This window comes from Brachyhypopomus gauderio, unplaced genomic scaffold, assembly GCF_052324685.1.
Source record: "Brachyhypopomus gauderio isolate BG-103 unplaced genomic scaffold, BGAUD_0.2 sc333, whole genome shotgun sequence".
Classification (NCBI taxonomy): Eukaryota; Metazoa; Chordata; class Actinopteri; order Gymnotiformes; family Hypopomidae; genus Brachyhypopomus; species Brachyhypopomus gauderio.
In genome coordinates this window covers 27,923-51,260 of record NW_027507154.1, presented here as the reverse complement: position 1 = coordinate 51,260, position 23,338 = coordinate 27,923, and the positions used below count along the sequence as shown (strand labels likewise).

Here is a 23,338-nt window from a genome sequence, read left to right as displayed (position 1 = left end):
ACTAGAGTAGAATAACAAAAAAAAAGTAACGAGAAGAAAAGAGAAATACATGAGAGAAAGGAAAAGCACTGTTCTTTGTATAACTGTTATTTGTATGCTGTTGGCATTTAAAGGTTTTTTTTCTCTGTTAGGTATCTTTTGGTTAAAAACGGGGACGTTTATTCTTAAAGGGGGGGGGGGGGGGACGTATGTAGCAGACTAATTAGTGTGCAATCCAGGTAAAATTAGTGAAATCAACACAATCCTGGAAGCCTGAGCAAAATCCTGGTGAGGACTTTTACTTTCTGAACCTGGAATTGACACCTCTGATAAACACTACACGAGTTAAACAGCTAGACTATTCCGGTGTACGTCGATGAGGCGGAGCGAGATGGAGAAGAAAGAATGAGTAAAGAGACCTTTGTAATTTTTTCTTCTGTATTCTCTTCTGTGCAGTTTTATTCGGCCACAACAGGGATTAAATATGCGGTATGGTAGTACTAGTCCCAGGGTGAAGGATCTAACCTTACAGGTGGGAGTGAGTATCAGCACTAACAGGAAGTGAATCTTGGTTTCGGTTTTCTGTAAATCGATTCTGCAAAAATCCACAAGTAATAGACTACCGACAAAGTAAGTAACGTTTTCGTATATTATTAAAGTTATTTGTTTATGTTAGGGATGACAATAATAAGAGAAGGGGACTTTATCTTAAGTACATTTCATTTAGAAAGCTGGGGTTACCAGCCAGGAAATCTTAGAGAAATCTTTACAAAGCGTACAACTATAGCTCACCTGATTACAACTGATGTAAGTGTTGGAACAATAGCAGAAGCATTATTCCAACATAGATTTGAGTGAAAGAAATGTTTGCATTGCTGCTGTAGGTGAAGTTATTTGGAGCAACTTGTGTGCGGTTAAAGACCGCCGGGTATGTTTTTCATGCAAAATCGACCACATACGAAGCTAAACGGACTAAACTGAGCAAAAGCAGCAGTGTTCATTCTCACTAAAGCTACCGAACCAGAACACACGTTCTCTGCAGTAACTTGTTTAAAAATAGTAAATTTATTCGTTTACTAAAGTTAAGCTTTTATAAAGTACCATGTTTCATCTAATGCAATAACCATTTGCGTCTCTACATTAGGGGGCGATGGGGCATGTCCCTACCTAATGTTGTTGTGGAGCAGTGAACGACATAGTCAATAATTCCACGTAACATGTAATAAAAATAAATTTTAAGTAATACAGTTGCACCTTTGTTGCATGTGACAACGCTGACCGACACACTCCAAACGTCTCCCAGCCCATGTAAACTTCCAGAGTTGTGGGACACAGTCGCTAATATAAATACTAGATTTTACAGATCTACATCAACACGGTGTAAACGTCGTTTACGGCCTCAGTAGTGCTAAGAAGCCATTGCCTGTTTGCCACAACTAGCAAGAATTTCCAAATATTGCCAATGAAACAATTTAATAAATGCCACATTTAATACAATTAGAGCGAAAAGTGGAGATTAAACGTTTGGGATCACACCAGCCAGAGGATTTCTCTTATTCGGTCTGGAAAGAACAATAGCCGTTCCTTCAATCCAGAGTTGTTCAAGAGGAAAACGTGGCCAATTGCGAGTGTAGCTAAAAGTAACTTGGTACTTTTCTTGCCTATTTAGCACTACGTGGACTACAATAGGATTCAATCATCTGAAACTTCTTTCGGAACGAGTAGCCAAACACGAAAGTGTTGGGAAATGCTGTTAGACTTGCTCGCATGGGCAAATATCGCAGCTCAGATTGATAGCTCACACACGTTATTGAGCTATACAATCAGCAAATGGAAGAGAACAGTTATATTCTTGGTAGAAGGTGTGTGTGTAGATTTACCGACGAGTCGGACACTGCCCTGGGCTTATTGTGGCCCACCAGTCTTTCTGTACCACAGACGCGACTCACCGTTTGTATTACGTGACAAGCACCACGTGTCATCTTTGCGTTCTGAAGGTGCCAAGTTCACTGTATGGCCACGCCCCTTCCTTGCAACCACGTCAACGTTGGCAGCGAGCATGATTTTTGATCAGCATCAGACTTTGATAATATTCACCAGGAGGTTCCGTTACCATTACAACCACGTCCATCCAAAAGTTGTTTACATGTCGTTTTGAATACATTTTCATAGAGTACCATGTCTCCTCTAATAATAACATACCTGGAAGAACAAACATTTCTTATCAATGAAAATGTGATCAAGCATGTTATTCAGGATTTACATCCACGCCCATCCAACTGTTGTGATTCTGTTTCAGTATGTCACGATTTCCACACAAAATAAAAACTGAGGACATATTAGCCTACAGTACTCTGCGTTAGATTTGATGTTTTAAAAGGACAGCAGATGGAAATGCAATACTGGGTTGGATTGTTTTTCAAATGTACCTTATGTTAACTTCTGACATGAATTCAGCATTTAACTTTAATTCAAAAGCAAAACCCCTGTTATTGTTTCATATCTTATGTGCACTTTTTGTAATACTATTACTCTGGTAACTGGACATGCACAGATGAATATGTTTCATTGGAAGATAAAAGTAGAATATCTCGTCAGTAATCTGCTATATGTTTTTACACACGTGTATATGGGGGGAATATGATTCCTTATTGTTTGTAAATACTGTTTGGCACATGAGAACTTTATACATTTGAGCTGGGGTAGCTGTTATTGGACCAGACTGAAAGCTCTTTCAGGACTGGATCACATAGTGTGATCACCTTAACAAGGCCAAAATTAAACCTTCACATTCTTTTTTTTTGGTACAGGCTAGCAATATGGGTTAGAAAATAAACCAAATATAAGACATTTTAGGCATACAGTAGACTACATTAGAGGAATACGTAATTCTCTGGATCCGTCATAGCCACTGTTCCATCTTAGGGGTCACTTCCTTACATCACCACTGGGACAACATTGGTGTTAGCCTTCTACATATTCTCAATTTCTTCTTTCAATCTTTTTGGGTAGTTTCTATCACTTGGCACTCAAACATCTCTTACCAATGCTGTTTTTGTCTGCTTCTAATCCACACACACACACACACACACACACACACTGCTCATATATATACTGCTTAGAAAATAAAGGCAACGCTAAAATAACATCCTAGATCTAAATGAATAAAATATTCCAGTTGAAAATCTTTATTTAATGCGTTGAGAACAAATTAAACATAAAAATGAGCAATGTAAATCAATATTATCACATGGAGGTCTGGATTTGGAATCATACTCAAAATCAAAGTGGAAAATCAAATGACAGACTGATTCAACTTCAGTGGAAATTCTTTAGGACAAGTTAAACTGAGACTCAGTAGTGTGTGGACTTCATGTGCCCCTATGACCTCCCTACAATGCCTGTGCATGTTCCTGATGAGACGGCGGATATTCTCCTGAGGAATCTCCTCCCAAAATTTGGATTAAAGGGTCAGTCAACTCCTGGACAGTCTGTGGTGCAAAGTGGTATTGGTGGATGATGTCCCAGATGTGTTCGATTGGATTCAGGTCTGGGGAACGGGTAGGCCAGTCCATAGCAACAATGCCTTCATCATGCAGGAACTGCTGACATGAGACCTATCATTGTCATGCATCAGAAGGAACCCAGGGCCCACTGAACCAGCATATGGTCTCACAGTTGGTCTGAGGATCTCATCCCAGTAACTAATGGCAGTCAGGGTTCCTCTTGCTAGCACATGGAGGTCTGTGCGGCCCTCCAAAGACATGCCTCCCCACACCATTACTGACCCAATGCCAAACCGGTCATACGGGAGGATGTTGCAAGCAGCAGAACGTTCTCCACGGCATCTTCAGACTCTGTCATGTCTGTCACATGCTCAGTATGAACCTGCTCTCATCCATGAAGAGCGCAGGGTGCCGATGGTGAAACTGCCAATCTTGGTGTTCTCTGGCAAATGCCAATCGCCCTGCATGGTGTTGGGCTGTAAGTACAAGCCCCACTTGTGGACATTGGGCCCTCATACCACCCTCATGGAGTCTGTTTCTGACAGTTTGAGTAGAAACATGGATATTAGTGGCCTGCTGGAGGTCATTTTGCAGGGCTCTGGCACTGCTCCTCCTGTTCCTCCTTGCACAAAGGAGGAGTTAGTGGTCCTGCTGCTGGGTTGTTGCCCTCCTACGGCCCCATCCATGTCTCCTGGTATCTGCTTCATGCTCTGGACACTGTGGTGACATACACAGCAAACATTCTTGCCACAGCTCACATTGATGTGCCATTCTGGATGAGCTGCATTACCTGAGCAACTTCTGTGGATCGTAGACACCACCTCATGGTATCTCTATGGTGAGAGAACTGACAAAATGCAAAATTGACCAAAACATCAGCCAGAAAGGATGAGAACAGAGAGAACCACTCCTTTATAAGGGGTGTCTTGCTGTGTGCCTTTCATTTCTACCTGTTGTCTGTTCCATTTGCACAAGAGCAGGTGAAATTGATTCACACTCAGTGTTGCTTCCTAACTGAACAGGCTGGATTCACAGAAGTATGGTTGACTTGGAGTTACATTGTGTTGTTTAAGTGTTGCTTTTATTTTTTTGAGCAGTGTGTATATATACATTTGTGTATTTCTTCACAATGTTTTATATCTATACATGTGTATATTTGCCATGCAAACTCTCCACCGGTGTTCCACAAGGCTCAGTGCTGGGTCCACTTCTTTTTTCCCTTTATACCCGCTCTCTGGGTGAGTCAATCTCTGCACATGGCTTCTCTTATCACTGTTATGCGGATGACACCCAGCTCTTCTTTTCCTTCCCACCCTCTGACACACAGGTTTCAGCTCGAATCTCTGTATGTCTGAAAGACATTGCCTCTTGGATGGCAGCTCACCACCTAAAGCTTAACCCAAGCAAGACAGAGATGCTGTACATCCCTGCAAGAGCCAGTCCTCATCGTGATCTTTCTATCTCATTCGAGAACACCGTGATCACTCCATCCATGGAAGCGCGTAGCCTTGGTGTAGTTGCCGACAATCAACTCTCCTTCACGGCCCACGTTGCTAACACAACACGATCATGCAGATTCGCCCTTCACAACATTCGGAGGATTCGGCCATTTCTCTCTAGGGAGGCCACTCAGGTCCTTGTCCAGTCCCTTGTTATCTCAAGACTGGACTACTGCAACTCCCTACTGGCTGGTCTTCCTATGCATGCCATCAAACCCCTGCAACTGATCCAGAACGCTGCAGCTCGGTTGGTCTTCAACCTTCCCAAGTTCAGCCATGTCACTCCCTTGCTGTCCTCCCTCCACTGGCTTCCGGTAGCTGCCCGCATCAAATATAAAACCCTGGTGCTGGCCTACAAAGCAAAGAATGGTCCAGCTCCTCCTTACTTGATGGCCATGGTAAAACCCAGATGCATACCTAGAGCCCTCCGCGCCTCAAGTATGTCTCGTCTTGACCCTCCATCATCCAGGACACATGGGAGACAAGCATCCAGACTTTTCTCTGTCCTGGCTCCAAGGTGGTGGAATGAACTTCCCTTGTGTGTCCGAACATCGGAGTCACTTGCTGTCTTCAGACGCCGACTGAAGACCCACCTCTTTCAAGTGCACTTTGCATAATTATGCTTTGTCTATTGTAATTTATCGTCTCTTTCCTCAGGTATTGTGCATAATTGGGTTATAGGAATTGTTTACTGTCTTTTTCCTCAGGGGATGTGTATATTCAGGTATAATTGTTAGGTATCATTTGACTTTCGTCTAGTGGTTTTTCCAGCTTAGAGTACCTTGTGTTCAGGACTATCTATTCTACCTTGGAGATTCCAAGCAACTACATAGCACTTTTGTAAGTCGCTCTGGATAAGAGCGTCTGCTAAATGCCATAAATTTAAATGTAAATGTAAATGTATATTCATATTCATTTATATTTATATTGCACAATGAATTGTATAATTTTTTTTTAATCAACAGGAGGATCTATGGAGTTTCAAATAAATGTTGCAGTTCCACTTCCAGTTGCAGTTCCTGAGCCAAAGACAACAGATCCCTTAATACAATGCATCGCTAACAACAATCGGAAGAAGTTGAAGAAACGTATCAGAGGGATTAATATTAATGGACTCTACCCTTCAACACAGTGGGGTGATCATGTGACCCTGCTGACAGCTGCAGCTGCTTGTGGACTAGAGGAGATTTGCAGTTTTCTGCTGGAGCAGGGTGCTGACCCCAATGTACTCTCAACAAAAGCACTGACCTCTCTGCACTATGCCACATGTATGCCGGGAGTACCACTGAGTGTTGTGGGAAGATTACTTGCAGCAAAAGCCAATCCAGATGGCCATGCAGTACAGATGACTTCACCATTGCAATTTGCAGCCAGAAATGACAGGCAGGATATGGTCAAAGCACTTATAGACGCTGGTGCTCATATAGAACGAAATTATGGAGTAAACCCAGATTTTGACAATAAAGTAGAGAATGTTATTCGTCATTTACCTCCAGGGAACGAAGCTTTTGAGAAATCCAGGATATTTTTTTATTTCACTTCTGATGTTCGCAAGAAAGCCCAGCCAGAGGTTTTTGACCTCTTTAAGAAGCATTTTTTAATTGAACATCGTTTAAACCATTTAACACTATTTGAGGTGTCTTTCAATGTTGTGGGCCCAACTTCAGAACAATATCGCCAAAGTAGCATCAAGTGGCTGAAGGACTCCAAGAACATAGACATCTACATTCAGGGATTCATGAAACGCTTTCCCATAATTCCTCAAGACAATCGTTTATGTGCACTGAACACTTTACGTGCAGTCATTTGCATGATGAAAAAAACATCTCCCCAAGTATTTAATGAGTTTGCACATATTTTGATGAAAAGTCTCCTGTCCATTGGCAGCCCTAATGCAGCTGTATTCAATGAGATAGTTCTAAGCATCCTCTGTGTTACACTGGAGAAGTCCTCAAAGCACAAAGAAGGCACTGATGCTCTTAGTATTCCTGGACTGAAGGAGTTGTGCAGTGGTCTTATGCTTCTCACCCATTTAAATTATTCACCAAATGTTAGCATTCTGACTTACCGTCTGTTTGCTGACCTTTATGAGTTTATACCAAGTCACATTAGTACATTAGGACTGCATTCAGTTCCTGACAGGGTGCTTAATGCAGCAGAGATCAGGACAGATGATGTAATTAAAGAGAAACTGCAAAAGCTGAATACAAATCTCTTGAATAGATCAGATAGTTTGTGTGAAGAAATGAATTCCCTGCAGTTAAAGAACAAGAAAAAGAAGAAAAAGAAGAAGCAGAAGAAGTTGAAAGAAGCCCAACAAGAGACATCAAAAGATGTTGGACCAGGAACTAAAGATCATGCGGATTCAGATGCTGCCATGACATCAGTTGAGGAGTCAAATTCCGGCGTACAGCCATTCACAGAGAACCCTCCAATACCGAGAAAATGGTATCCCATCAGCCAACGCTGGAGGAGCAAGTTGGAGCTTCTTGCTAATATAGATGCAAGTAAGGTTTATAGATTGAAGAATCTTACTCTTTGTGTTAGCCCTGAATTCCAGATAGCAAAAGGAAGTGATGGAACTGAAGTTTATCTTGGCTTGAGGGATGATGGCACAGAGGTAGCCGTCAAAAGAATGCTCAAATCTAACTATCAAGATCTCAAAAATGAGGAGGAATTTTTACGTCTTCCAAAGCTTGACAATCCTTGTATCGTTAGATATGTGGACTTTGCGGAAGATGAGAATTTTGGATATCTTGTCCTTCAGCTTTGTGAATACACACTGGAGGAATATATCCCAAAACACCTGCCAGAAAACCGCTTTCAGCAGCAAGCTGTCCTGAAGAAAATTGTAAAAGAGGTGCTATGTAGCCTTGAAGTTCTTCACAGTCAAGATACCAAAGTGCTCCATCGGGACATCAAACCCCAGAATGTTTTGATAGGTAGGAGTCATGCCTATTGCTCCTTAAACCTGTTTATGAATATTGAAGCAATACAATGTTTCAGTGATGTAACCTTTTTAAGAGTATTCTAAAGTTCTCTCTTTAATTTTTCAGATATAACTGGAAAGGCAAGATTAGCTGATTTTGGCATAAGTCGGAGGCTGAACGTGGGTCAAACAACTTTGCGCACTAGTCCTGCTGGAACAAAGTGCTGGAAAGCTAGAGAGGCTATTGAAGAGGACAGTAACAGTGGGTACAAGAGGAGTTCTGACATCCAGGTTCTGTATATCACTGAATCAAATACTGATAATGTTGAAGTTCTAAGGAAAAAAAAATTTATACTAATGGTTACACTTGTTTTAGGTTGCAGGAATGTTAGTGTATTACATCCTCTCTGGTGGACACCATCCTTTTGGTAAAGGTGTGTTTTGTGAGAGTAACATTTTTTCTGGGAAGTATTCCCTGGAACACCTGACGGATGAGGTGGAAAAGGATCTGGTGGAGTGGATGATCAATCACGATCAAAGCAAGAGGCCTAAAGTTGAGGAGACCCTTGCCCACCCCTTCTTTTGGACAGATGACATGTAGGACACAGTTTAAAGAGTTATTGGGTCCTCTTGTTTTCAAATATAAATTTTAATGAGTTTTATATGGTGTATTTTTCTTCATTTTTTTATGTCCTCAGGAGAGTGGAATATTTAAAAAAACTGGGGAATATGACTGACGTAGAGAACTGCCGCCAGGCTGATGAAGAACTCCTTAATAATCTAGAGGAAATTACAGTTGGGAAATCCTTCTCAGACTGGAAAGCAAAAGTGAGTCTTCTCAATAAGTGTTTCTTGCACTGTTTAACACTGGCTTAAATTAGGTTTCTCGGATATGGCCATATTTTCTACGAACTTGGAGCATGGGTTATATATTTTTCACTAGTTTATTTTATGAGAAAAATCAGCCATATTAACTGTTTTCTAAAGCTATACCCTTAATACTGAGTACTTGTTTTAATGAATGTGTTTAACTTCCACAGTTTCCCTCTGAGCTTGTACAAAAAATGGATAGTAAGAAAAAGCCCTACCCGGAGAACACACTCGGGCTGCTGCGATTCATACGGAATATGCACGAGCACTAGTGAGTTGCAGATAGAAACATAATGTCCACCAATAATGTGATTTGTGATCAGACAATGATGTGATCAGACCACAGACATTTTAATTTCTTCCTGATTTTTCATTTCTAGCTCTGAGGATGCAGAGAAAACAAACCTGATGACCTTATTCCCTGACCTTTTTGGAAATGCTTTCAAGTTTGCCAAAACAAGAGGATGGAATACCAGACCCAGCCTGAGAAAAATGTTTAAGCCTGTAGCGATGATCTGATAATTGTCACTTAACTGGACAACAGGGACTGAAATTTACAAAAAGTAATTCAAATTTGAGTAACATCAGCACTGCAACAGCAGAAACATTATTTTTTTTATATATAATTTTTTTATGACAAAAGAGAAAATTATATATTATGTATAGTGCCGTCAATATTAAGGCATTATTTGTAGCAATTAATTCGAAATAACGGTTTTAAAAAACGTGATTAACACAGCTGGGCATTTTCTTCCTGTGGAAAGCTTACCTGTGACCTGAGGTTTACCGCCTAACCAGATAATACTGGATAAAGATAGATAAAGACAAGGATAGAGTTTTAGATTGAAAGTATTCCTGAAAACAAAAGTAGTTTGCACAGATTGCAAAGCAGAATTTAATTATCACCGAAGTAATTCATTTTTGACATATCGCCTCTGTATCAGAGATACCCGTCGCTGCAGAAGCAAAAGTCCAGGGGGTGGAGCTGGATCTTAGATCCAACTCCTCCCACCATCGTGTCTTCATTGGTGTGAAGTAATTGCACTACGAAGAGTTGTATCAGATCAGCCATTCCAAATCACCGTTGTCGTCCTAAATTGCTATTCTTATTTACTCACATGCCGTTGTGAACAATCACGAATGTGAAAGTAGGTTAATAATAAACCAATTTTCATCTCGCTAATGCTAGTAACTAGTTTCCTTTGGTGATTAGACCTATACTAAATCTGACTATTTCTGTTTGCACGAACAGCCACTGTTAAGTTTATCTAATCTAGGTGTCTAAGTAAGTGACGGTAAAAACTGATGTTAGAAGACGAACGGTTAGCTAAACAGAATACAGATATTAAATACTTATGTATGTTGTGTTCTTCATATTGGACATAAACGGTTAAATTAATTCGTGTTTGCTGTAGTTACTGTAGTGCTGTTCGGTACCGCATGGACACTTTGATGGGGATTGTTATTCAGTAGTGCGTGCATGTAACGGCCATGATCCTCATTAACCAGTTCACTGAAAAACTTCACAACTAATATAATGCTATTTATATTTTTCCGCCCATCTGCATATCACGGTTTTGAAAAAAGGACAGACGCTTTCAGTTGTGCAGTGCATTACATGTTGCAGTAAATACCACTGTCCATTCTGCACACCTGAAGTGTACCGTCCTAACGAAAAAAGTAATTTTATTAAAGGTAAAAAAATGAAATGGTACATATTTAAGAAATGTACTGCACTTTATTATGTTGGCAATCACAGATCATTATTCCTGTCCACTTTTACGTTTTCTTGTAAACTTAAAAAAACGTATTGTGTTATTTTGATCTTTAAACGGTAAAAAGGGTGAATTTATTGGATTTCTATTTCCTGGTCGGAAACCGTAAGCGACACGTAGGATTAGATGCAGCTCCGCCCACCCCCTGGACCGACCAAAAGAAACTATGGACGGTGGGAGGAGTTGGATCTAGATCCAGCTCCACCCCTGGACTTTTAATTCTGCCGTAACGGGTACTTGGAGAGTTTCAGCCAACTTTAAACTACCCCTTGCCCTCTAGTGGCCCAACAAAATACACACAGCATGAAACGGCTCCTACACCCTCGAAAAACACCCTACCGAAATAATCTTTTTTCTTTTCTTGTTCTTTATATTTTGCACATTTGATGTTGACTTTGTCTGAAATTCAAATAGCACATAGTTCACAAGAGATAATCTGTGTTAAAAGTTGAAAAAAATTCAACTAAACATACATGAATATGAATATAAGTACATTGTGTTGATCTTATAACTATTATTTTATTTTACATTTAAAAATATGTTACTAAAAGCACCAGTCTTAATGAAAAATGCGATCAATTGCAATTAAGCACAGCATATTGTGCAATTAATTCGTTTTTTTTATCGATCGACAGCTTTAATTATGTATTATGGGAAACGATAGAATACTGAACCAAAGATGAGCTTAACAGTGTAATAAACCTCTGTTCAGTGTTTTTTCATAATATCAGGAAATAGCAGACAGGTTACTGTATTTTACTTCATTGCTTTATAGCAGTATTGCTTTATATATCATTGATACTTTTGTTCTGTAGCACAATCAACACGTCAGTTACTAGGCTTTTAAATGTTGTGTTTGGTATGAACTGAATTACTGTCTATCTTTACAGTTTCTCTCATTTCTTGCTATTCTCATGAACATTATGCCACATAAACTTTTATATTATTATTTAATTAAAATGTTAATCTTTACGAACATACTCAGATTTTCTGTCTCTTGACGCCATCTGCCGTTGGAGGTGAAGACAACGTAACATAATGCACATAATGCACGTAACATTGTGCAAGACAGGAGAATGCAACGATGCAAGATAACCGATACGCAATAAAGCTATATAACCGAAAGCTTCGCGATGGCATTTTTCGATGATACAAAGTTTACTTGTTTTAATCAAGTATTGGAAGTAAAGCTTTGGTCGGTTGACGGACCCGGACATCCCTCCTCGCGTTAGCAGCATCAGCTGACCTGGAGTAAACAGGGAGGAGGAGGAGGAGGAGGGTCCAGGATACCCAGAAAAGCGATGCCTTCATGCGCTGGATGAAAGTATACACGCTTTGAGCGATACCAAAATACCACCATAATGATTTCTTCTAAAAGAAGTGAAAGTGACTGGCAAGGTTTAGTGAGCGAGGTGAGTGTTTTAAGCCTCCCCGCCACGGGGGCGATAACATATGGGGTCGGTTTGCAGCCAGCTGTTCAGACGCCCCAACTTTCACACGCAGTATACTTGAGTTTCACACACTATTATCAGTAAAGCAGATTTTATAAACTTACAACTGCGTCTCGTTTTCAATGATCGCCTATGCGATTCATATTTATTGTGTCTATAATATACGTATAGTACATGATTTCATTGCTGTTCAGCGCTTGCTTCGTATACGGCGTTTACACCATGTTTGATAGACAGAGCCTACACCTTCGTTATTATATTAGGAAGATTCTGACAGCGTTATAATATCAGACATGCGTCTCTTCTTCTTGGTAATGGCTGTCATGCCTTGTTGACTTCTGCCTAGTTCTTATTGAGCTGCCATTCCTTATACTAAACAAACCAGTCATGACCATTCACAGCGTCTTAAATGTGTGGTCTTAATCTTGGGATATTATGAGGTTAGGAAAACTGAATGACGGCGCTAACCAAGTTTTTCAGCTATGAACTATTGCTATAAAAGTATTAAACTAAATATAATTTCGAAGGTTTGGTTGTATGTAACACAGTTCTGAAACCAGGGGACTCCGTTGAGAATGCAGTGAGCTCATCGTTTTAGCATTTTTAATAACGGAGCTGTAGCCTAACATTTGGTTTGTGGGTCGGCGGTGTCATCCACGTAACGTTTGACCGCTCCATACTTTGTATAATTCACAATGGCCTTACAGGAGCAGAGAGTAGGCTACTACACCAAGAAACGAAACGTGTGGAGTCTTATCTCCACCCTTCAAACAAAGCTTGGTGTTTACTTTTCCAGGAGCGTCAAAACTGAAAATTGCACCCTGCCATAGCACTTATACATGTAGTTTTATGCGTGGACACTTATTACAATGAATGAATGACGGGACCTCCAGTCAACTATAAATTACAAAAAAATAACAGTCATGTAATTAACAATTAACAATGTTAATCTTACTGGTGAACACACACACACACACAAACAAATGAATTTTGTTTTGTTTTTTTTCCCTGCAGTTTCTCATCTGCAAACGTAAACTGGAGAGTAAGAAGGAGGCTCTTCTGATTCTGTCCAAGGAACTGGACACTTGCCAGCAGGAGAGAGACCAGTATAAGCTAATGGCTAATCAGCTCCGCGAGAAACATCAGGGCCTGAAGAAAAAATACAGAGAGCTCATTGTGTGTCCTGTACTCCTTTAACACATTACTCTTAAGTGTGTGTGTGTGTGTGTGTGTGGGTGTGTGTGTGTTTCTGTGTCCATAAGACCTGTGTTCTTATTGTTTTTGTGCTTCAGGAAGGGGATCCTACATTACCGCCAGAGAAACGCAACCAGGTTGGCCTGTGATCTGCAGTCCCCTTAATAGAACCTTTGATTTTTGCTCTGGGTCTTGATGATGTCGGATGTTATGGTTGATGATCTATGTTGTTTTTGTTCATTTTCATGTCATCATGTATATCAGTATATCAGATATATAGTATAAATTGCAATAGGTCTCGTCCTCCTCCCCCAAACACACACACACACACACACACACACACACACACAGGTAAATCTGGCTCAGTTGTTAAGGGATTCGCGGGAGAGAAGTAAACAGTTAGTGGAGGAGGTGAAGGAGCTGACTCAGAGGTTAACCGAGGCCCAGGGCGACAACAAGGTAAAAGGACCTTCCCCTCCCATCCATACGCCCCTTATGGAGGTTTGAATTCTTCTTCAGCTTCTTCTCTGTCCTTCATCCCCCAGCTGCTGAGGATGACCATCACTAAACAGAGGCTCGGAGATGACGACGTCGGTGTAAGGCACTTCCCAGCTCATGAGCGCGAAGACCTTGTACGGCAGCTGGAAGAAGCCGGGTTACAGGTAAATGGTCTGTATTGCCGTCTGTAACGGAGACGAGCCATTGGTTGAGACCGAAACATTTTTTATTCTTTTATTCCATGAATGTGATGCGTTGATTCTTGGTTTGCTCTTGGGTATGGAAGGACTACCTGTCAAGCGATCCTTACTTAACTTCGCTTGTACATTATCACATTTTTCATCACCTTTTGACAACAATAAATGGAACAATGCCAGTGGAACAGATAAGAATATAATAAAATTATCTATATAAGGGACATGACATTTTACATGGCCTATTGCTTCCTACATTTGCCACTCCTTCATTACTCCATGAATTGCCATAATGTTTTAGAATGTTCCAGTGGAAGTCCAGTTGATGCTGAGCCTTTAATTGATTAGAATATCTCCCATTAGCTTCACATCAAGAAGTCAAATCAATCCAGTTGCATAAAAACCCACACGAAAAAAAGGCTCAACACTAACAAGACTCTTATTGTAACGCTCTTGACGGTAGCAGTGCCATGTCAGAAAATGAGCCTCAACAGTATTTAGCGTAACGGTGTGGAGTCGCAGTTCAGCTAAGCCACGGCGGACGGTGTAATGCAGTTAGCTCCATTGTAATCGTTTCAGAGGGAAGAGCTGGCGAACAGTCTGAAGGCTGTGAGCGACGAGCTGGAAGACACGAAGGCGGAACGGGCCGTGTTCCAGGAGAAAGCTGCCCGTCTCAACCTGGAGCTCAACCACGTGCTTGGAGGCCGGGGCACGCGCATCATCGACGTGGACGCCCTGTGCATGGAGAACAGGTCACGCGGGGGTCGTGTAATGGCGGCGCCATTGGCTGGATGTGACGAGCCCAGATTGCGGATTAAAGATCCATGTCCTCTTTGTTATCCTCTTGCCTGAAGTCGTACCAGTATGTTGAAGCGTTTTATGAATTTGATGGACGTTGAGCTGGGCTTTTAAAACAAAACATTAACCATCACGAAATTCCCAGTTAAAGTTACAATAGTATAGAACCCAAAAGGTTAAGCTGTTAGTATTATCACTGTAGGCTACAGTTTGAGACATTACTCAGCTCTGTGGCAAAGTAAACAACTTAGGCAGCTATTTGCTGTAACACCCTAATTTTTTAGGCTCAGAGTGAATGATATTTACTTTATGATGTCATGCCAGGTATTTACATGAGCGGCTGAAACATGTCCAGGAGGAAGTGAGCCTACTGAAGAGCAATATAATGAAATACAAGGTATTCATTTTTAAAGGACAATCAAAACAAGAAATGCAATCAATGAGTCTGCTTTCATTAATTTGCTAAACCAGGACCCTGGTTTTATTCACCGTGTGGCTTTTTCCTTGCAGACTGCTCTGGATCGGAGGAAGACGACTAAAGCAGGCGGCAGACCTACCAGCTGTGCTCTCACTGGGGTGCTCTCTGCCAAACAAGGTAATCAAGAAACGGTCCCAAACTCAGCACTTTGCAGCTAAGTGAGGAAGAGTACGCCAAGTGATTAGTTTCGGTCAGCGCTGACTGGAAACTCTCACACTTCTCCCTCTCGTTGTCCGTCTGGGCTCCACTGGTGTGCGATCGCTGGCCTCCCGCCCTCCCCTGTCACTCCAAATCACAATCCGCTGCAGTGCAAGACTTGTTGTCCGTAGATAATGGATGCGGCCTTCCGGCCACTCCTCAGTCCGTCTCCGACCTGAAGTCCCTGGCGACGGCGCTGTTGGAAACCATCCACGAGAAGAACATAGTCATCCAGCACCAGCGCCAGACCAACAGGTGTGTGAGCCTTGCTTTCTTTTGCCCTCTTTTCGCTCCCTCTCTTTTTCTTTTTTTTTCCCCCTTTTCTTTTCATCTTTGCTTTCATCCAGGATATAAAGTGACTTGCGAGGGCGGTGGAGTCGATTTTTTTGTTTTTGGCTTTTACGCACAAACAGTATGGAGACTGAATGGCCATATCTGTTGCGGTTTCTCTGACAGGATTCTGGGGAACCGGGTGGCTGAGCTGGAGCAGAAGCTGAAGACACTGGAGGTTTCTGGTCTTTGGAGTTTGCCGGGTGAGTGCTCTTTGTTTTGGCTGGGTGTTTGCTAACGGCCTGTAAATGAGCCACATCAGGACTTAGCACAATCACCCCGCGGTTATTTCCTGTCAAACTCATTGTGTATGGATTTTATTATTATTTACTGCCACAGTACCAAATTTGGCAATATCCACGGACTTGTTTACAGGTACATGCATGTCCAGGGCCACGTTACTGGACTGGTATTAGTGTGTGTTAAACGGTGTGTATGGCTGCATTTTCTACACGTCTACCTGTTTCTAGAAGATCGCTGCTTTTGATAAAACACTGAGCTGTCACTCTGTGTTCTTTCGAGCCAGCTGTGGCAGTGGGTGCATGTTGCAGGGTTTATAACGTGTGTTTTCTCCTCCCCCTTGCTGCCTTGCGAAGGCCTGACCTACGCCGTGTCCGTGGGATTAGGGAGTACGTTTCCAAGTCTCCGCCTCCTCCATCACTACACCCATTCCGTATATCAGCAGCTGATCTCAGGCCTGCTCTTCCTTGGCCATAACCACCTGGCATGAGCACGTCCCCATTATGTGATGTCTGTCTGTCCACTATAGCATGGGACGGCTAAACTCCAGATCTGGTTGAACTCATCTAGGCACTGACACTTCACCCAGTAGATATTCTGATCTCGGATCAGCTTTTCTATAACCACGTCCTGTATCTGTGTTCATAGGGATATTAGCGTCCACTGATCTGAACTCTCAGTTTGAAAGTTTGATTCACAGAACTCGTTCAGTCACTGAGTTCTGAATTAGCGAGCAGCTAATAGCTGCAGCAGGTGACTAAATTGTTGTAGATGAGTCTATGATGAGACTCGTAGCAGATTTCAACCGTACCTGTAATTCTTGGCAAGTTTAAGAATAGCTCAGTGGCTACAGGGTCCCCATTGTTTTCAATGTGCAGCCACAGAGCTGCTAAAGAATGACGTATATGGTATATATAAAGTCTGGTGGTTACGCACATAAAGACATGTTCACCACTTACAACCATTCACGCACCAGCTTCTTCCCAAAATGTGCAATTACAGAGAGCACAGTGAGCACCAAGAAGATTCCAGAAACACGAGTGGACTTCTACTCTTCTAGACTCTTCTAGTAGAATTCTAGGAGATAACTGCTCTTTATGGATCTGATATTTTAGATCACAATATTTAATAACGACATTGGATATAATAAAAAAAAAAATGCGTGTTTGCCCACAAGAGTGCAGTGTGGTGCTTTCACTCGAGCACAGGTCTGATGCGCTGAGGCCCACTGAAGCTTGCTCGTCGTAGGACTGTCATTCTACCACCACCATAAAGCTGACAAGCATCCATTACAGAAAATGATTGCCCACATTACAAACACATTTGGGGAATGTGGGGTTATTAGTGGAATTTGTAGACGAGACAGAGAGGGGCTCACGGCTCACTCTATGAAAGTAAATACACAGAGGGCGGGAGGAGTGAATGGCCTTGTGGCAGCAGAAAGCTACTAGCAGGTAACACCGGCGAGGCAACAGTGGAAAAAGACTGACCGTGGTTCCCATTACAGTTTCTAAAAAGAGGATTATTTTTTCTTTACCCATAATGCATCAGCAATCGAAACTGCTTAAATTTGAGTTGAAACCTGACGAGGGAATTACGTCAGTGTTGCGTTAGCTATCTTACTGTGAGAACAACCCTGTCTATGAAACAGAAGGAGAGAGAATTCATCATCAGATGTAAATTTCCATTTAACAAAGAAAAACCCCCCCAAAAAAAACAAAAAACAGTGTGTGTGTCGTTGGCTTTCGTGTCCGCTTCTGTCTTTGGGTGACGGCACGTGTTTGGGTGTCACGGTGTCCTGACAGGCTTGTCAGAACGCACGCTCAGACAGGTGTCTCCCCTTCATCCTGCTGTCTTTAGCTTTCCATAGCTACAAAAGACGAGCAGGTGTAAATTTGCATGGAATCACACAGATGCTGCTGGGAAATGTGAGGGGGGATGATTAGGCTTGCTTCTTCAAATAATTGTGAGTAATAGCAGCCTATTGTAACTCGAAAACCTAGGCTGTGTGTGTGTGTGTGTGTGTGTGTGTGTGTGTGTGTGTGTGTGTGTGTGTGTGTGTGTGTGTGTGTGTGTGTGTATGGGTGTATGAGTGATACACTAGCTAGAAAGGCAGGAGAGACCGTGTGCTGTCCGTCCTGCTTTTTGTAGTCTGCGGGTGGGAGAGTGACAGACACAGGGAGAGACAGAGAGAGGACGGATGGATGGGCAGCTGCCAGGTGGGTGTAGCCACTCATCCATCCATCCTGCTTTGCACAGCAGGCTGTGCCAAACCTCCACCCTGCTCTGCATACCAAATTAGCCCAAGTTTTTAATTGGTTCTGAGGCGAGTCTATGCATCACATCAGTGACCTTTTCAAACCAAGAGAGCTGAACATAGTGCTTTAAAAGTGTCACTTGCTTGCCACTACAGAAGTAATACCCCTATTTCACATTTGTGAGTGTGTGTGTGTGTGTGTGTGTGTGTGTATGTGAGTGTGTGTGACAGAGAGAGAGAGCCCATGAGAGGGACACATTCCAACTGCAGCAGTTCAGGACGCCCAAACCGAACAGCAGCAGTAGCTGTTCTTCTCGTTGTGCCATTATTCAGAACGCCGGACTCCCCGACCCGGACTCCCCGACCCGTACTCTCAGCTGGGACCGTCTCTCACCGCCGACTCTTTGCAGCAGTGCGTGACACGCTGTCCTCGGACGCGTCGGATGCAATTTGGGACGCGGCGGCCGTGGCCCTTCAACCGCACCCCCCCAACTGCCCAACCCCTCCCACCACTCTAGCGTCTCCGCTCCCCCCTCGTATATCTGTTCCTTCCTTACATCGCCTCTCCCGGGATGGCGCGCTCCAGACAGATCAGACAGCGCTGACACGTCAGCGAGAAGCCGACGGCTTCAGGTTTCGTGATGGCATGTGCATACAGTGCACGCTCCCCTGGGTGTGGCATATGGCTATATCCTACGATGCATACAGCTAGCACTAATGAAGACAGATGACGGAGGGGGCTGCAGCTACTTCCTGTGTGTGTGTGTGTGTGTGTGTGTGTGTGTGTGTGTGTGTGTGTGTGTGTGTGTGTGTGTGTGGCTAACGTTTCAATCCAATTTACGTGCATGCCTTTTGGAGCCAGCCGGTTTTTAGGTTCTGTGTTCCATCGTTTTTGTGTATTTCATAATGTCTGATAGCTTATTCAGAAACGACAACAATTCTGGATTTTTTCATATCTCATGTGCACGTATGAACCACTTTTTTTGTTTGTTTGTTTTCATGTTTGTTTGTTTGTTTGTCTTCCCTATGCGTGTGCAGCATTTAGAACAGGGAGTCTGTAAAGTCACGTTTGTCCACCGTGTCCTCGGCATCATCGTTCTGAAATCCCCTCGGTCATTATAAGCCATTTCATGGTGTCCGCGTGCGAGCCTTAATGACATGGTGAGATAACGCTGTCCTATCTCCTGGTCATGGTGTCCAACAGGAGGTAAGGATGCTATTACTCTGGGCGAGGTCCAACGAGTCACCCCTCCCCCGTCCCTCAGACTTCTGCAACCTGTGACCGCCGAATCAGCTGGCCCCCGGTCCCCCGCAGGTGAGTGGCGTAATTGCACGTAACCGAAACCGCCGCACGCTAATTGCGCCCTCTGCTTGGCGCTAAAGTGTCATAATTGCCTGGATGGCTCAGCGGCCCACCCCCGGGTACATGCGGGCGTGCACGCCCACCTCCGCCCCATACGCGCACGCGCCCCCGTCGGTGTTGTGGCTAAACTGCCAATCCTCGTCAAATGCCATGGCATTTTGCAAATGCTAGCGAATTCTCGCCCGCTGACATTCACCAACTTTTGGGGCGTTTTTTTTTTCTTCTTCTTCTTCTTCTTTTCCGTGGAAGGGACGGCCCCATAAATATGGATGCCAGCCGGACTACGGGCTGCGCTCTCCTGGTTCCTCAAGACAGCGGCGTGCAAGCGTTTAACCTTTCAGCTGCATGTTCCCAAATATGGGTCACTAACCCAAAAGAACGGGCATGGGCGATTTGGGCGTGGAGGCGAATGCTGTTTCCGGCACTGCACTCTTCTCCGCCTGGACGGCTTTATGTTTGAAGGCTCTGTTTAATATGCTGTTATGGAAGCAGTTCAGCCCGTCCATTATTACAGTAATGCTTTTGCTTCCATCAAAAGCCAAATTAGCAGTGTTTGTATTTTTAGGCTGTTTATGTATTGGGAAAAAAAAACTCCCCAATTCCCTAGTTCTATTATCTTGCCGATACGTATGGTTTTCTTGGTTTAAACAATTTAGTAAGGAGCTATTTTTGTCTTTAGAGGCCACAAAGAACCCAGCAGGCCACTATTTTCATAGTGCTGCTTCTTAAATTGATCTTGGTCTGTATTCCTAGCGACATATGCCAAGGTCATACAGTGTTTTCCTTCCAAGTAGTCCTGAATGTGGTTTTTTGAAAGCTTTCCACCATCAACACATTGTGCACATTAGCAGACAGGGCACCTCTCCATTAGCATGGCGCTAACACAATGACCATTAATCTTCTGAACCCCCCTGACTGTGTCAGCTGACAGGACAGGAAGAGGAGGGCTATCGTCATGGGAACTGGACACAGCTGGCGATGACTGCTTCCTGAACGTGCGGCCTGGCTCCCGCCACAGTCCAGATGGAGGTGGAGACGAGGTGGAGATGGGCGTCCCGCACGGAGAGAAGGCCGGCAGGCATGGGACCGGAGGCGTGGCCCAGGTGTGGCCTGGCATCGCCGTGGAGACGGGCCCGGTCGCAGAGCAGCGTCCTGTTGTGGAGGAGGGGGAGGTCTCGGAGGGGGACAGCAGCTTGACCGTGGAAGAAGGAGAAGACGCCGCCATGGTGCTGACCCCCCCACCGCCCGTCTGTTCCGATCTCTCCACAGGCCTCGGCTCCACAATGGCTTCTTTGGGTGCCAACGGCCAACGCGCACAAGACCGTTGCCACGGCTGCAGAGAACCTCCGACTGTATCAGATGGCCCCAACGATGGTTTGGGAGGAGGAGTCTCGAGTGCCGTCTCCGTTCTCAAAGAGCCCATCCAGCCGTGTGCTCCATCTTTGGTGCGAGGGTGGGATGTGGACTGGCAGTCGGCGGAGATCGACGGCCGCGGTGGAGAAAGCCTCGCCTAAGCTTTAATCGCTCTTCCACCATTACAGGGACCCTTTTTAAAAACCGACCACCAATGAAGTCTGGAGTCTTGAAAACCGGAGTGTTCATTCATCCTACTAGTTTTTCCCGTTCGCTTCTCTCCACAGAGACCAAAACGGCCTCTAAGCGCCTGGCTGGTGGCTTTAACCAGGTGTTTGTGAACAGCGTGAATAATTAAACCAAAGTATAAAGAGCCCTGCTTTAAAGTGCATGTTAAAGGCAGCAACGCTGTCTGTGTCGAAAGACTTGGTAGGTTAAAGCAAGCATGGGTCTTTGATTTTGCACTCTTTGGTTTAAGGCTTCTGTGACTCTCCATCCATTTAGGGTGAACTACCATTAGTTTACAGTACCTTACAATTTCTTGATTAGAAGCATTAAACTATTATATAGACACAGTAGTGGTTGATCTTTCATCAACGGGGACAATTTGTCTTTACCCTGAAATGCTTCCTTGCATGCATATCAGTATCACTGATTTATGCACGTATTTTCATCCAGTGTTCGGTAGTCAGCAGGTGTCACCGAAATTCATTGGCCTTGCTCCATAACGTGTGTTTGCACTTTACATGTAGTTAGGCTTGGTGAGGCTTCAGACAGGTGCCATCTCTACACCCACCAACACACCTTCTCCCCCGACTAACATTATGCAAAAGATCTGTGGTGTTGTGACGTCGCAATGCTCCTCACGTTTGCCTCCTGACCTCTCGTCGTGGGAATGCCGTTTGCCTGTTGTCACCATACGGAAAGTCAGTGTTTTGGCCCTCGCGGAGACGGAGAAGAGTTTTGAACCACCTGCCGAGCCGCTCACAATACATTTGAATCTTACTGCATTGCAGCACGCTGAATCACGCAGTGGAATCACGGAGTGTGTAAGAGACATGGTGCGTGTTGCTGTTTCGTCTGCTGATTATATGCCAGTTTAAATGTTTACAATTCCCAGTTGCCAGTGCACTGTTCTTTGTTGCTGCATGTGCCTTTATATAGGACGAGACTGGCTGTGCGTTCCCTGTTAGTCATGTTAAAGTTATGTTCTCAGTCTGGGACCGGATGATTGGCTCATGGTGTTCTGCTTGGTAGTTTTGGGCTCCGGTCAAAGATTTTGTCTGTGATGTTTGGGGGTGTGTGTGTGTGTGTGTGTGTGTGTCTGTCATTGTGTGTGTGTATATTGTCATTGTTAACTGTTTACTTTATGAAATGCTAAAGTATTTTCTCAAACTATCAATGCAGCTGTGATCTATTTCCTGATCTTTTTAAACAAAACAAGGGTATGTTTTATGCAGGCATGTGTTTATTTTTGTTGACTGATTCTTTCAGTCTGAGGTTCGCTGCGGATGAATTAGTGAATCATTATTCTGTTCCCACTGATCATGTGACGTTAAATGTCATTCCATCGACAGACACGGATGTTATTTAGAAAAAAACCTGTCGCGTGTTTATATCTATGATAATTTTCCTCTTCGACAAGTAGGAGTTGTGGAACAAGAAGAACCTTCACGTGCCTCCCAGTCCAGAGATTTGCGCGGCTCGGCACGGCGGTTCTGCTGAGAGTGTGGGAGTGGACTGGCCAAAGATGCTTCAGTTAATTGAAGTTAATATCTTAGCACCCCCACCCACCGCTTGGGGTCAGGTAGTGAGCCGAAAGGTGTGACCCCAGCAGACGGAGCAGATCCTTCTGCTCTAGGTCAACATCCCTTTCTAGCAACGGTCTGCTTTGTGCTGTACGCCCCTTTACTGGCTGGGCCACGTGTGGTTTGGTAGCGTCCCCTCCGGTGCGAACCCCATGGTTTCCTGCTCAGTAAATATGTTATCATATGAACACAATATGAACACAAGCCTTGATTCAGTCACATGCAAGGGATCACAGTCTGTTAGCAGTCTGTAGTTCTGTTGCTACCACTCTGCCAATTCAAGCAGAGTGTGCATACACACACACACACACACCCACACCCAAAAACACTAATCCAGACATATCCCATCTCAGCCTGGACTCAGCTGGCAGCTGGCACCTCCGAGCAAATGCATCATCAAAGCCCAAAACTCTTGAATTGCTTATTCTGCAGAAGGCAAGGTTTTTCTATTTTTAATCTGTCTCTGCCCTATACACACACACACACTCTCTCTCTCTCTCTATCTCTCTCTCTCTCTCTCTCTCTCTCTCTCTCTCTCTCTCTCTCTCTCTCTCACACACACACACACACTCCTCACTCAGATGGACAGACATTCTGGAGGAGCCAAGCGGAGGGGGC

The 23,338-nt window shown here is 43.7% G+C and overlaps 2 protein-coding genes across 4 annotated transcripts; both read left to right on the top strand.

Moving 5' to 3' along the window:
- The first annotated feature begins 352 nt into the window (after nucleotides 1-352).
- LOC143504806 (uncharacterized) lies at nucleotides 353-9,966 on the top strand. 2 transcript variants are annotated; one of them, XM_076996025.1, is made up of 7 exons: nucleotides 353-609; nucleotides 5,950-7,926; nucleotides 8,041-8,204; nucleotides 8,290-8,510; nucleotides 8,612-8,741; nucleotides 8,954-9,054; nucleotides 9,164-9,966. In XM_076996025.1, the coding sequence occupies exons 2-7, from the start codon at nucleotides 5,958-5,960 to the stop codon at nucleotides 9,300-9,302; spliced, it is 2,724 nt and encodes a 907-aa protein (XP_076852140.1). In that variant the 5' UTR covers nucleotides 353-609; nucleotides 5,950-5,957; the 3' UTR covers nucleotides 9,303-9,966. The 2 variants fall into 2 exon arrangements, with proteins under 2 accessions (XP_076852140.1, XP_076852141.1); XM_076996026.1 differs by lacking the exon at nucleotides 353-609 and adding an exon at nucleotides 5,436-5,641.
- Nucleotides 9,967-11,642: 1,676 nt separating this feature from the next.
- Nucleotides 11,643-22,310, top strand: ccdc149a (coiled-coil domain containing 149a). Of its 2 annotated transcripts, XM_076996027.1 has the most exons (13): nucleotides 11,643-11,970; nucleotides 13,024-13,185; nucleotides 13,302-13,340; nucleotides 13,555-13,662; nucleotides 13,749-13,865; nucleotides 14,475-14,647; nucleotides 15,018-15,090; nucleotides 15,204-15,288; nucleotides 15,480-15,624; nucleotides 15,826-15,902; nucleotides 16,296-16,328; nucleotides 19,401-19,511; nucleotides 20,484-22,310. In XM_076996027.1, the coding sequence occupies exons 1-13, from the start codon at nucleotides 11,920-11,922 to the stop codon at nucleotides 21,071-21,073; spliced, it is 1,764 nt and encodes a 587-aa protein (XP_076852142.1). In that variant the 5' UTR covers nucleotides 11,643-11,919; the 3' UTR covers nucleotides 21,074-22,310. The 2 variants fall into 2 exon arrangements, with proteins under 2 accessions (XP_076852142.1, XP_076852143.1); XM_076996028.1 differs by lacking the exon at nucleotides 16,296-16,328.
- Nucleotides 22,311-23,338: the final 1,028 nt, after the last annotated feature.

What these genes read in the sequence shown, in the direction of transcription:
- LOC143504806 (XM_076996025.1), top strand. Translation starts at nt 5,958, where the DNA reads ATGGAGTTTCAAATAAATGTTGCAGTTCCACTTCCAGTTGCAGTTCCT. An exon ending in ACCCCAGAATGTTTTGATAG is followed by an intron (nt 7,927 to 8,040) that starts GTAGGAGTCATG and finishes TTAATTTTTCAG; the next exon opens with ATATAACTGGAAAGGCAAGA. An exon ending in AGAGGAGTTCTGACATCCAG is followed by an intron (nt 8,205 to 8,289) that starts GTTCTGTATATC and finishes CACTTGTTTTAG; the next exon opens with GTTGCAGGAATGTTAGTGTA.
- ccdc149a (XM_076996027.1), top strand. Translation starts at nt 11,920, where the DNA reads ATGATTTCTTCTAAAAGAAGTGAAAGTGACTGGCAAGGTTTAGTGAGC. An exon ending in CGCCAGAGAAACGCAACCAG is followed by an intron (nt 13,341 to 13,554) that starts GTTGGCCTGTGA and finishes ACACACACACAG; the next exon opens with GTAAATCTGGCTCAGTTGTT. An exon ending in TGGAAGAAGCCGGGTTACAG is followed by an intron (nt 13,866 to 14,474) that starts GTAAATGGTCTG and finishes TAATCGTTTCAG; the next exon opens with AGGGAAGAGCTGGCGAACAG.